This window comes from Triticum urartu, chromosome 1A (genome assembly GCF_056163025.1).
Source record: "Triticum urartu cultivar PI428250 chromosome 1A, HENAU_Tu73, whole genome shotgun sequence".
Taxonomy (NCBI): Eukaryota; Viridiplantae; Streptophyta; class Magnoliopsida; order Poales; family Poaceae; genus Triticum; species Triticum urartu.
Window position 1 is genome coordinate 428,710,037 of NC_141873.1, and position 14,746 is coordinate 428,724,782.

At 41.2% G+C, this 14,746-nt stretch overlaps 1 protein-coding gene across 2 annotated transcripts; it reads right to left on the bottom strand.

The window, feature by feature from the left end:
- Nucleotides 1–78: 78 nt before the first annotated feature.
- ZIP4 (Clathrin adaptor complexes medium subunit family protein) lies at nucleotides 79–4,296 on the bottom strand. Of its 2 annotated transcripts, none has more exons than XM_048681412.2 (8): nucleotides 4,114–4,296; nucleotides 3,879–3,984; nucleotides 3,485–3,595; nucleotides 2,534–2,623; nucleotides 1,988–2,235; nucleotides 1,298–1,507; nucleotides 996–1,203; nucleotides 79–749 (listed from the first exon to the last, which is right to left on the bottom strand). In XM_048681412.2, the coding sequence occupies exons 1-8, from the start codon at nucleotides 4,146–4,148 to the stop codon at nucleotides 504–506; spliced, it is 1,254 nt and encodes a 417-aa protein (XP_048537369.1). In that variant the 5' UTR covers nucleotides 4,149–4,296; the 3' UTR covers nucleotides 79–503. The 2 variants fall into 2 exon arrangements, with proteins under 2 accessions (XP_048537369.1, XP_048537359.1); XM_048681402.2 differs by having other exon boundaries at nucleotides 1,988–2,259.
- Between the last annotated feature and the right edge of the window lie 10,450 nt (nucleotides 4,297–14,746).

Sequence of the window (14,746 nt, forward strand, 5' to 3'; positions counted from 1 at the left end):
TACACTGGGTGGCACGGATCCACATGTGAATCGGTGGTGTAGATTTCAGGATCATGTGAGCTCGGGCTCAGAAACTGATTTTCGAACAACAATGTCTATCTTTCATATAAAAAGAAGGATTTACATGCAACCCTAATCCTTTTGTACAATTGTTCTCAAATTACAACTGCATACAAATAGCTGTAAGCCTGGAGAAAAGAAAACACCACCCATTTTCTAACTGCCGGTAGTTACATGACTGAACATCGACAGATTAACTGATTGTTCTAGCCTAAGTTGATACAGCACAACTCAAAATCTTGATACATGGGCTGCTAAGCATCTACAGACGAGAAATCTTCGCCGTCGCCCCAACCAGAAAAAATGTATGCATGTCGAATGTTGACCTTGATAGGGATGCTAGGCATGGATGGACACTAATACCTTCGATAGCCCCAAGGTTCTGGGCTGGCACCATGTTGAATTAGGGTGCAAAATGTGGTGGCTGAGGCTTCTGCGAGAACCTAGGACCTGACCTCATACCTTCCAGCCTGAGTTTGGGCTCGAAAACCTTTGTATGGTGCGCTTGGTGTATTTTTCACGTCCAGTTTATCAATTTGAAGCCCAGACAGCGCAGCCCCCATAATCCTGAATTTCACCTGAAATATTGGAAATGCATGCAGATGAGCGAGTCCTTCCTCGAGACGTAGATTTCCAGAGAGGGATGGTGCTTTGTCTTTCGGAATATGCCCAATTGTCCACACACAGGTCTGCATAAATAAACAGATGCTATTATTAGACAGACATTTCAACGTATATAGAGTGCTCGAGTGTAGAAAACATTATATTTATTCAGTAAAAATCAATTAGTATATGATTGATTCACCAGCGCACCATAACGTTTTTTAGTTCCTAGCTTCCTTAAGAAGGGAGCTAGGTCATAGGTTCACGTGTGACAACGAAAAAACCAGTATCAATCGAAGTTATAGAACTTTGGTGGTAAGCAATGTACTGACCTGATCAGCAAGGATGTCGACTGTGCCGTGGTTTGCCGTCAAATCAGCAGAAGCAATAAGGGGAGGCAACTGAAACTGCACTATTATAGAATCAATAGGTTTCCCAGGATCATTCCGAATCCCCACCATCACATGAACACGGCAATTCCCAGAATCAGATGATAATTGTGGTTTCACGTAAATTGGTGTGGTCTTCAATTTCTTAACCCTGATTATTTGCAATCAAACGATGAGAATATATAACAGGCAACCCAAGATAGCAAAAACATAGAAGAACCCATTGACAGTGGATATTTATGCACCTATAACTCATAAGCTTGAACTGCCCATCAGGAGGAACAAATGATAGGATCTGATTGGCTTCCCAGGGTCTAAATCGGACACAAGGGTGGAACCTCACATCATTGATAATTGTAGGATTTGCAAATGACAATGTCAACTCTGGTAACCCTGGAAGACTTGAATTCACTTCAATTTCACCACATGCCTCACATTTCACTAGAACCCCTTCCCTGCAAATCCGGTCAACCAATAAAGATGTCAACAGCGGAAAATTTATTTCAGAGTCATGGAAGCCAAAAGACAATAAAGTGAGGTAGATGGATCTACTCCTCACAAAGAAGAAGAAAACATATATGTCCTTCTACACTGCTAACCACCACTTTACCTACTCGATTAAATCTTCGAGCTTAAATTGTGTTTAATATTTAGTGAGACATATATTAGCTAATGGTGGATTTCAAACACAACATTCAGTAGTCGGTACTTCCGATATACTAAAGTCCAGTTTTAGTTTCCTGCAGATAGTTTAACAAAGTGTTACTGTAAGCCAAAGCCACAAATTTGATAATAACTTCTATTTACTTATAGAAAACTAAAATGTGTGAACATAATACTTGTTCACACATGATCAAGGGATCTAAAAGCCAAATTTATAGATGTGAGGAAATTTACTATATCTAGAGCATCTAAAAGGAAAAAGGTCAGAATACCTGTTCACACATGCATCTAGTTCCTCAACTATGTTAACATAGACTTCATTGCTTGCATCCTTGACAATTGTTGTTCTCCAAGGTACAAAAGAAGCAGTTGCATCTGGAAGTTTGCTACCGATAGTAGAACTCTTACCAGTCATAACATTCAACATTTTGCTGACCATATTTGGTTGGGCAACCAACTCTTTCAAGATGTTTGGCTCAGTAGTTAGTGGAAAGCCATTGTCCATCATTTCATCTAGAATCTGGATTAATGTAAGAATATAAACCTATATAAAAATCACATATTCGGTTTTACCAATCATGGATTAAACTTGATGATCGTTATTAAAAGTTCGAATGCAACACACATTCTGGTTTGATGTTGCTTTGACAGAATGAACTTAACAGTGGACTAGCATATGCATTGCCTTCATCAATCGATGGAAACAGAGTACTTGGATAGAAGCACCTAATTTTTAAGAAGTAAATAGGTAGCCTTATGTATTGAAATTTCATGAGCTTTCTACCTCTCTATAATGTGACAGGGGTAAGAAAATATACCTGATAAACAATTACGAAGTTGTCTTTGATTGTGTCTTCATTTATATCTCCAAGGTAATCTGTCAAGACATCAGCCACGCGAGAGAGAAACTGGATACAATGGAATCATATGAGCACACCCGTATGAAAGGGAACGGAAGCTAAAATTTGTAGACAATCAGGCTATCTGCTATTTCAGGGATAGATAACTTTGGGAAGTAACTTCAATATTGACCATTTCAGGCAGGGAAAGACTTGTGGATAACAATAACATTTCTTAGCTACAACCTGCAAATCCTTACTGAAAATGCATTCAACATCCCAGAGTACTTAATGTCTTGCTGTTTAATATAACATTATATGTCTTAAAAAAAGTGCACATGGGAGCCAACTTGCAACAGATCTATGTTCAGACATATCTTAAACATAACTACTGCACAGAATGGAGTGCCTGATTCAAGTTGGAGAAAACCAAAATCATATAGGTGATAAAGTACAACTCTTGGATCAGAATGAGCAGGTTTAACACATTTCCACTAGTATTTTTCAGCATGAGAACTAGCATATGTAATGTAGATGATTATATTAGTTTCCTTGCAAAACAGATACCATGATGAAGTATCATCTATCAGGCTATTTATTTAATTTTACATTTACACAGGCTTTTGGAATGTCAATAGCAAGTTCTAGAAATATTAGCTATTTCATACATATCATGTATTGGACTATTGATAAACCGGCAAGCTTAATTGTGGCTGTGATTTTGGATGCCACATACTCTTCAGAAAAAGTGTAACATCATATCAAAGCATACACCATGCATGGCAGGAAACAGGGAGCAATCCCAACCCCAATTAAAAACTGATCAGATTGAGTAGCTTTTTCTTAGGCAACTATGTTACACTATGTCTTGTAGGCAAGCAAACGATACCGAATTAAAGACAAAAGTGTGTAAGGGTATGAAGCACAGACCTCGATAGCCATCAAGGGGGGCATCTCCACTTGGGTGCACGCCAAGAACGTCACCCCACTGCGATATACTTGAAACAAGTAGTGTGTTGGGGACACCACAACCTGCAAGACCTTCCAGGGTCCAAGAAACATAATAAGTGGCGGTCCAATGAAGAAATAGGCATGAGCTCAACACTACAACAGCTCAAAATTCACTAGTTTATGCTAGATTTCTCTACAATAGCAGCAGCAATGGCACAAGATGCTGAAACCTTGGGCTAGCCCAGGAGTCCCCAGAATATAATTCAGCAAGCCATACACAACAAGGGCGTCGGGAATCAAGAACTACTAGGAGCTTCCCAAGAAGTGCTGAACAAAAGGTGGGAAGTGCAGGAGCATAGGCTGTACTTATTACCTTGGACGGGTCGCCGGCGGCGTGGGCGAGAACGTACTCCCAGAACCAGCCGCAGATGGCGCGGTCCACGCGGTGCGCCGTCATCTGCTTCTCCACCATCACCTCCCTGCCGATCCCGGAAGCCCAGCCCAACGAATCGCATCAAATTCATTTCGGATCAGTCCAAGGGTCGGAGGGATCCGGCCGGAAAAGGCGTGGGGCAACGGAAATCGGAGGGCTGCGGCGCTGAGATTACCCGGAATCGGAGAGGAGGAAGACGCACTGCAGCATTCCGCTGTCCTTCGCGGCTGGGCGCGGCGGGGTGGTGTGAGGATCTTAGGAGCGACCAGCGGAAGACGCCGTGCCGGAGAAGAAGCAGGAGCAGCAGAACGAGGCGAACCTGGAGTCGTGACTTGGCTGAAGCTTATTACAGTACTAGGGGCTGTTTATGCGAAATTGCCACCGATTTATTCCCTTGAAATGAAAATATCCACCTAACCCGATCCAATGAAAATATCCACCACGAAAACTTAACAATTTATAAGCTATGCTTAGTTACAAAATGTTTTAAACTCATACTGACCAAAGTGCAGTAAAATCTTCTTTTTACGGGGAAAGCCCTCTGGTGTACTTTATTGATTTGTGAATAAACTTGCATCGTTCAAAACTTCATCCAAAATAACACTGAGAGGACTACCATCCCAGGAAATTATAAATTTAGAATCAAAAGAATAACGCTCTAACTTGTGCGCCAATTGATTAGCTTCCCGCAGAGAATGCTTGAACGAGATCGATTCAATCCTTCCCCCAACAAGAAAATTTCTGCTAGAACCGTTGTACAATAAGGAGTTCCCCCCGCTTTATATATAAAGTAGACAACCGATACATCCAGTTTGCTGGGGCCACAGCATAGCAGAGCCCAAAAGAAAAAACAAAAAGAAAAAAGAAGAGAAATAAATGCCGACATCGGCATATCAACGGAGAAAAGGAAAGCCCGGCAACCGCTGCACCTTCCGAAGAAGTACCACCACGCTCCCAGCATCCCGAAGTGCCGTGCACCAAGCAACACCTTTAAGAAGGAATGAGATGGCGGCGTCGTTGTTGCCCGAACAAGTTCTAGGGTTTCCCCCAGTACACGGGGAATGGTGGGGAAGGGATACATCTGACGCCTCTCAGGAGGGATCGATGGCGCCCACAGGCGTCACCGCATCGCTGCCGGGCAAGCCGACATGAATTTCTCCCAGTCCACGACCACCACCACCGCCCTAGGCATTTCGACATGCATCACCCCAACATCCGCCCACCAGCGTGTGCCACCACGATTACCGGGCAACCCTCGCCGCCTCACTGGAGCTGCCAACACGAGACCTGGAGATGGAAAGGGAACAACGGCCACGGGAGCGATCACAACGCGACCGGAGGGAGGGAACAACCTCCACCGCCTCAATGGGGCTGACCGGACGTGGCGACAAGGACTTGTCGGGCACCGAATGCCCGGCCGGGCACTACTAGAAAAAGGCCTGTTAGTGGCGCACCTATTTTAGCCATTAATGGCGCACTATAGGTGCGCCACTATTACCACGCCACTAGTAACAAATACTAGTGCGCCATTAGTATACCAGATAATAGTGGCGCACCTGGCAGTGCGCCATTACTATGTCCAATAGTGCGCCATTACTATGCCTTCTAGGGGGCCATATTTACCTTCACGTATGCCCCTAGTGCGCCATTACTATGCCCCGTAATGCGCCACTGGTATTTAGCCCTGGTGCGCCACTAATGCTCAACAAGGTGCACCACTATTATGAATATTAGGATTTTTTTTTGCTTTTCTAATATTTGCACAGGTTATAAAATACATTACAGCACATAATATAAACAGCACAACATATAAACAACAGATTTATCGAATACAATAGAAGATTAGTCTCCGAATACAATTCATCATATTAGTCTCCAAATTCAAAATACCGAACAAAGTTAGAACATTACAAGTCTCGAGACCGCGAGTAGCGAGTTTGTCGTCACATTACAAAGTCGATATCGATCATTTAAACTACCATCACATAGAAGAGAGCTGCGGTTACGATGAGCATCATCGCGATGAAACTGGTCTTCATTCGGTTCCTCCTCCGCTCCCTCCTCTGTCCCGCTAGATAACGCGCGTATCTAGCTTCCGCCTCTGCCCTAGTGGTGTACCCTTTATAACTGTTACCGCTGAAACGGTGAACCTGTCTCCGACACTCCTCCCAGTCGTCGTAGACTGTGGAAACCTTACCCTTGTACACGACATACGACGACATCTCTATGCACTAGACAAACAAAACGTTAGTAGCAATTCACAGACAATATATAAGCAATATATAAGTATGCAACAAAAGGATCGGAAGAGAAAAGCAACACATTAATAGCACGATTCATGGTCCTACTAATAAATAGTATCGATTACATATAAGTTGAACGACTGTCCAAACTAAAGAGACATACAAGTTCATTAAAGTTTAATTACAACATGAGCTAATCGATATTTCAGAACTACATAGCATCACTACTTTCGACTCGACTCAGAGACCAGAGCGTGGATGAAGCCGCCGTCTTTCGTGATGGTCATGAACTGTCAGCCTGCATTTGTAGCGTTGTTTCTATTTCACTGTTGGACGGTTGATATTTGAGGTAGAACTGCCCCGAGGTATGCTACCTCTTGAGCACTATGTTGGTTTTCCCTTGAAGATGAAAGGGTGATGCAGCAGAGCAGCGTAAGTATTTCCCTCAGTTTTTGAGAACCAGGGTATCAATCCAGTAGGAGTCCACGCATGAGTCCCTCGCACCTACACAAACAAATAAACTCCTCGCAACCAACATGATAAAGGGGTTGTCAATCCCTTCACGGTCACCTACGAGAGTGAGATCTGATAGATATGATAAGATAATATTTTTGGTATTTTTATGATAAAGAGAAATAAAGATGCAAGTAAAATAAATGGCAAAGGAAATAACTAAGTATTGGAAGATTAATATGATGGAAAATAGACCCAGGGGCCATAGGTTTCACTAGAGGCTTCTCTCGAGAGTATAAGTATTACGGTGGGTGAACAAATTACTGTTGAGCAATTAACAGAATTGAGCATAGTTATGAGAATATCTAGGTATGATCATGTATATAGGCATCATGTCCGAGACAAGTAGACTGACTCCCGCCTGCATCTACTACTATTACTCCACACATCGACCGCTATCTAGCATGCATCTAGAGTATTAAGTTCAAGAGAACAGAGTAACGCTTTAAGCAAGATGACATGATGTAGAGGGGTAACTCATGCAATATGATATAAACCCCATCGTGTTATCCTCGATGGCAACAATACAATACATGCCTTGCTGCCCCTACTGTCACTGGGAAAGGACACCGCAAGATTGAACCCAAAGCTAAGCACTTCTCCCATTGCAAGAAAGATCAATCTAGTAGGCCAAACCAAACTGATAATTCAAAGAGACTTGCAAAGATAACCAATCATACATAAAAAAATTCAGAGAAGATTCAAATATTGTTCATAGATAAACTTGATCATAAACCCACAATTCATCGGTCACAACAAACACACCGCAAAAAAAGATTACATCGAATAGATCTCCACAAGAGAGGGGGAGAACTTTGTATTGAGATCCAAAAAGAGAGAAGAAGCCATCTAGCTAATAACTATGGACCCGTAGGTCTGAAGTAAACTACTCACACTTCATCGGAGAGGCTATGGTGTTGATGTAGAAGCCCTCCGTGATCGATACCCCCTTCGGCGGAGCTCCGGAAAAGGCCCCAAGATGGGATCTCATGGATACAGAAAGTTACAGCGGTGGAATTAGGGTTTTGGCTCCGTATCTGGTAGTTTGGGGGTACGTAGGTATATATAGGAGGAAGGAGTATGTCGGTGGAGCAACGTGGGCCCCATGAGGGTGGAGGGCGCGCTTGGGGGGGGGGGGGGGGTAGGCGCGCCCCCGTACCTCGTGCCTTCCTGGTTGATTGCTTGATGTAGGGTCCAAGTCCTCTGGATCATATTCGTTCCGAAAATCACGTTTCCGAAGGTTTCATTCCGTTTGGACTCCGTTTGATATTCTTTTTCTGCGAAACTCTGAAATAGGCAAAAAAACAACAATTCTGGGCTGGACCTCCGATCAATAGGTTAGTCCCAAAAATAATATAAAAGTGTATAATAAAGCTCAATAATGTCCAAAACAGGATATAATATAGCATGAAACAAATCAAAAATTATAGATACGTTGGAGACGTATCAAGCATCCCCAAGCTTATTCCTGCTCGTCCTCGAGTAAGTAAATGATAAAAACAGAATTTTTGATGTGGAATGCTACTTGGCATAATTTCAATGTAATTCTCTTAATTGTGGTATGAATATTCAGATCCGAAAGATTCAAGACAAAAGTTCAATATTGACATAGAAATAATAATACTTCAAGCATACTAACTAAGCAATTATGTCTCTTCAAAATAACATGGCTAAAGAAAGTTATCCCTACAAAATCATATAGTCTGGCTATGCTCCATCTTCACCACACAAAGTATTTAAATCATGCACAACCCCCATGACAAGCCAAACAATTGTTTCATACTTTTGGTGTTCTCAAACTTTTTCAATCTTCACGCAATACATGAGCGCGAGCCATGGACATAGCACTATAGGTGCAATAGAATGGTGGTTGTGGAGAAGACAAAAAGGGAAGATAGTCTCACATCAACTAGGCGTATCAACGGGCTATGGAGATGCCCATTAATAGATATCAATGTGAGTGAGTAGGGATTGCCATGCAACAGATGCACTAGAGCTATAAGTATATGAAAGCTCAACAAAAAGAACTAAGTGGGTGTGCATCCAACTCGCTTGCTCATGAAGACCTAGGGCATTTTAAGGAAGCCCATCATTGGAATATACAAGCCAAGTTCTATAATGAAAAATTCCCACTAGTATATGAAAGTGATAACATAGGAGACTCTCTATGAAGATCTTGGTGTTACTTTGAAGCATAAGTGTGGTAAAAGGATATAGCATTGTCCCTTCTCTCTTTTTCTCTCATTTTTTTATTTGGGCCTTTTCTCTCCTTTTTTGGACTCTTATTATTATTATTATTATTATTATTATTATTATTATTATTATTTATTTAGTCCGGAGTCTCATCCCGACTTGTGGGGGAATCATAGTTTCCATCATCCTTTCCTCACTTGGGACAATGCTCTAAAAATGATGATCATCACACTTTTTTATTTACTTACAACTCAACAATTACAACTCAATACTTAGAACAAAATATGACTCTATGTGAATGCCTCCAGCGGTGTGCCGGGATATGCAATGAATCAGGAGTGACATGTATGAAAGAATTATGAACGGTGGCTTTGCCACGAATACAATGTCAACTACATGATCACGCAAAGCAATATGACAATGATGGAGCGTGTCATAGTAAACAGAACGGTGGTAAGTTTTGCATGGAAATATATCTCGGAATGGCTATGGAAATTCCATGATAGGTAGGTATGGTGGCTGTTTTGAGGAAGGTATATGGTGGGTGTATGATACCGGCGAAAGTTGCGTGGTATTAGAGAGGTTAGCAATGGTGGAAGGGTGAGAGTGCATATGATCCATGGACTCAACATTAGTCATAAAGAACTCATATACTTATTGCAAAAATCTACAAGTTATCAAAGCAAAGTATTACGCGCATGCTCCTAGGGGGATAGATTGGTAGGAAAAGACCATCGCTCGTCCCCGACCGCCACTCATAAGGAAGACAATCAATAAATAAATCATGCTCCGACTTCATCATATAACGGTTCACCATACGTGCATGCTACGAAAATCACAAACTTTATCACAAGTATTTCTCAAATTCACAACAACTCAACAAGCATGACTCTAATATCACCATCTCCATATCTCAAAACAATTATCAAGTTTCAAACTTCTCATAGTATTCAACACACTCATAAGAAAATTTTATTATTAATCTTGAATGCCTAACATAATTAAAGCAAATTACCATGCTGTTTTGTAGGACTATCAAAATAATCTAAGTGAAGCATGAGAGAACAATGGTTTCCATAAAACAAATCTACCAACGTGCTCTAAAAGATATAAGTGAAGCACTAGAGCAAAAACTATATAACTCAAAAGATATGAGTGAAGTACATAGAGTATTCTAACAATTTCCGAATCATGAGTGTCTCTCTCAAAAAGGTGTTGTTGGAAATATGCCCTAGAGGCAATAATAAATTAGTTATTATTATATTTCCTTGTTCATGATAATCGTTTATTATCCATGCTAGAATTGTATTGATAGGAAACTCAGATACATGTGTGGATACATAGACAACACCATGTCCCTAGTAAGCCTCTAGTTGACTAGCTCGTTGATCAATAGATGGTTACGGTTTCCTGACCATGGACATTGGATGTCATTGATAACGGGATCACATCATTAGGAGAATGATGTGATGGACAAGACCCAATCCTAAGCCTAGCACAAAGATCGTGTAGTTCGTTCGCTGAAGCTTTTCTAATGTCAAGTATCATTTCCTTAGACCATGAGATTGTGCAACTCCCGGATACCGTAGGAGTGCTTTGGGTGTGCCAAACGTCACAACGTAACTGGGTGACTATAAAGGTGCACTACGGGTATCTCCGAAAGTGTCTGTTGGGTTGGCACGAATTGAGAATGGGATTTGTCACTCCGTGTGACGGAGAGGTATCTCTGGGCCCACTCGGTAGGACATCATCATAATGTGCACAATGTGATCAAGGAGTTGATCACGGGATGATGTGTTACGGAACGAGTAAAGAGACTTGCCGGTAACGAGATTGAACAAGGTATCGGGATACCGACGATCGAATCTCGGGCAAGTATCGTACCGCTAGACAAAGGGAATTGTATACGGGATTGATTAAGTCCTTGACATCGTGGTTCATCCGATGAGATCATCGTGGAACATGTGGGAGCCAACATGGGTATCCAGATCCCGCTGTTGGTTATTGACCGGAGAGTCATCTCGGTCATGTCTGCATGTCTCCCGAACCCGTAGGGTCTACACACTTAAGGTTCGGTGACGCTAGGGTTATAGAGATATTAGTATGCGGTAACCCGAAAGTTGTTCGGAGTCCTGGATGAGATCCCGGACGTCACGAGGAGTTCCGGAATGGTCCGGAGGTAAAGAATTATATATAGGAAGTGCTATTTCGGCCATCCGGACAAGTTTCGGAGTCACCGGTATTGTACCGGGACCACCGGAAGGGTCCCGGGGGTCTACCGGGTGGGGCCACCTGCCCCGGGGGGCCACATGGGCTGTAGGGGTGCGCCTTGGCCTATATGGGCCAAGGGCACCAGCCCCAAGAGGCCCATGTGCCAAGAATCAAGGGAAAGGAAGAGTCCTAAAGGGGGAAGGCACCTCCGAGGTGCCTTGGGGAGGAGGGACTCCTCCCTGGCCGCACCCTTCCTTGGAGGAAGGGCCAAGGCTGCGCCTCCCCCCTCTCCCTTGGCCCTATATATAGTGGGGGGAAGGGAGGGCAACCATACCTAAGCCCTGGCGCCTCCCTCTCCCTCCCATGACACATCTCCCTCCTCCCGCAGCGCTTGGCGAAGCCCTGTTGGAATCCCGCTACTTCCACCACCACGCCGTCGTGTTGTTGGATCTCCATCAACCTCTCCTCCCCCCTTGCTGGATCAAGAAGGAGGAGACGTCGCTGCTCCGTACGTGTGTTGAACGCAGAGGTGCCGTCCGTTCGGCGCTAGGATCATCGGTGATTTGGATCACGACGAGTACAACTCCATCAACCCCGTTCTCTTGAACGCTTCCGCGCGCGATCTACAAGGGTATGTAGATCCACTCCTCCCTCGTTGCTAGATGACTCCATAGATTGATCTTGGTGACACGTAGGAAAATTTTGAATTTATGCTACGTTCCCCAACAGGTGTGTGCATCAATGATGATTGTGTAAAACTAACAAATAAAGACTCAAATAATACAAGACGCTCCAAGAAAAACACATATCATGTGGTAAATAAAAATATAGCTCCAAGTAAAGTTACCGATAGAAGTAGACGAAAGAGGGGATGCCTTCCGGGGCATCCCCAAGCTTTGGCTTTTAGGTGTCCTTAGATTATCTTGGGGTGCCATGGGCATCCCCAATCTTAGGCTCTTGCCACTCCTTGTTCCATAATCCATCAAATCTTTTACCCAAAACTTGAAAACTTCACAACACAAAACTTAAAGTAGAAAATCTCGTGAGCTTTGTTAGCGAAAGAAAACAAAACACCACTTCAAGGTACTGTAATGAACTCATTCTATATTTATATTGGTGTTAAACCTACTGTATTCCAACTTCTCTACGGTTTATAAACTATTTTACTAGCCATAGATTCTATCAAAATAAGCAAACAACACACAAAAAACAGAATCTGTCAAAAACAGAACAGTCTGTAGTAATCTGTAGCTAACGCAAGATATGGAACCCCAAAAATTCTAAAATAAATTGCTGGAAGTGAGGAATTATCTATTAATCATCTGCAAAAAGAATTAACTAAATATCAATTCCCAAATAAAAATTTCAGCAGTTCTCGTGAGCGCTAAAGTTTCTGTTTTTTACAGCAAGATTAAAAAGACTTCCCCCAAGTCTTCCCAATGGTTCTACTTGGCACAAACACTAATTAAACACAAAAAACACAAACAAAACAGAGGCTAGATAAATTATTTATTAATAAACAGGAGCAAAAAAATAAGGAATAAAAATAAAATTGGGTTGCCTCCCAACAGGCGCTATCGTTTAACGCCCCTAGCTAGGCATAAAAGCGAGGATAGATTTAGGTATTGCCATCTTTGGAAGGCAATCTATAAGTGGCTCTCATAATAGATTCATAAGGTAATTTAATTTTCTTTCTAGGGAAGTGTTCCATGCCTTTCCTTAACAGAAATTGGAATCTAATATTCCCTTCCTTCATATCAATAATTGCACCAATCGTTCTAAGGAAAGGTCCACCAAGAATAATAGGACATGAAGGATTGCAATCTATGTCAAGAACAATAAAATCCACGAGCACATAATTCCTATTTTCAACAATAAGAACATAATTAATTCTTCCCATAGGTTTCTTAATAGTGGAATCCGCAAGGTGCAAGTTTAAAGAGCAATCATCAAAATCACGGAAACCTAGCAAATCACACAAAGTCTTTGGAATCGTGGAAACACTAGTACCCAAATCACAGAAAGCATAGCACTCATGATCTTTAATCTTAATTTTAATAGTAGGTTCCCACTCATCATAAAGTTTTCTAGGGATAGAAACTTCCAACTCAAGTTTTTCTTCATAAGATTGCATCAAAGCATCAACGATATGTTTGGTAAAGGCTTTATTTGGACTATAAGCATGAGGAGAATTTAGCTCGGATTGCAACAACGAAATACAATCTATCAAAGAGCAATTATCATAATTAAATTCCTTGAAATCCAAAATAGTGGGTTCATTAATATTTAAAGTTTTGACTTCTTCAATCCCACTTTTAATAATTTTAGCATCAAGATCTAAAGACTCCGAATTTTTGGAACGCCTTATAGGTAAAGGTGGATCATATTCAGTCCCATCATTATCAAGATTCATATTACAAAACAAAGATTTAATAGGGGACACATCAATAACTTTTAGATCTTCATCTTTATTATCATGGAAACTAGAAGAACACGCTTTTATAAAGCAATCTTTCTTTGCACGCATCCTAGCGGTTCTTTCTTTGCACTCATCAATGGAAATTCTCATGGCTTTGAGAGACTCATTGATATCATGCTTAGGAGGAATAGATCTAAGCTTCAAAGAATCAACATCAAGAGAAATTCTATCAACGTTCCTAGCCAACTCATCAATCTTAAGCAATTTTTCTTCAATCAAAGCATTGAAATTCTTTTGTGAGGTAATAAATTCTTTAATATTAGATTCAAAATAAGAGGGCATCTTATTAAAATTTCCATAAGAATTGTTGTAGGAATTACCATAATTATTAGCGGAATTACTAGGATACGACATAGGATTAAAGTTTCCTCTATACGCGTTGTTACCAAAATTATTCCTACCAACAAAATTCACATCCAAAGATTCATTATTATTCTCAATCAAAGTAGACAAAGGCATATCATTAGGATCAGAAGAAACACTTTTATTAGCAAATAATTTCATAAGTTCATCCATCTTACCACTCAAAACATTAATTTCTTCTATCGCATGCACTTTCTTATTAGTAGATCTTTCAGTGTGCCATTGAGAATAATTAACCATAATATTATCTAGGAGTGCCTCCCATGGCCGAATCTAAAAGATTTCTAGAAGCAAAATTCAATCCAGCATAATTTTTTTGTATAATCATCCACAAATTCAAACCATGTGTAGGGCAATTACGTATCATTAATTTCATCCTCTCCCAAGCTTGTGAAACATGTTCATGATCAAGTTGCTTAAAATTCATAATATCATTTCTAAGAGAGATGACCTTAGTGGGAGGAAAATACTTAGAGATAAAAGCATCTTTGCACTTATTCCACGAATCAATACTATTTTTAGGCAAAGACGAAAACCAAGCTTTAGCACGATCTCTAAGCGAAAACGGGAATAGCTTCAATTTAACAATATCATTATCCACATCTTTCTTCTTTTGCATATCACACAAATCAACGAAGTTGTTTAGATGGGTAGCGGCATGTTCACTAGGAAGGTCGGAAAACGGATCTTTGATGACAAGATTTAGCAAGGCAGCATTAATTTCACAAGATTCAGCATCGCTAAGAGGAGAAATCGGAGTGCTAATAAAATCATTGTTGTTGGTATTGGTAAAGTCACACAATTTG

Bases quoted from the DNA above. Each gene is read 5' to 3' on its own strand.
- ZIP4 (XM_048681402.2), bottom strand. From the start codon at position 4,148: ATGCTGCAGTGCGTCTTCCTCCTCTCCGATTCCGG. The intron at 3,985-4,113 runs GTAATCTCAGCG...CGGGATCGGCAG, and splicing joins TTCCTCCTCTCCGATTCCGG to GGAGGTGATGGTGGAGAAGC. The intron at 750-995 runs GTCAGTACATTG...TTATTTATGCAG, and splicing joins TCGACATCCTTGCTGATCAG to ACCTGTGTGTGGACAATTGG.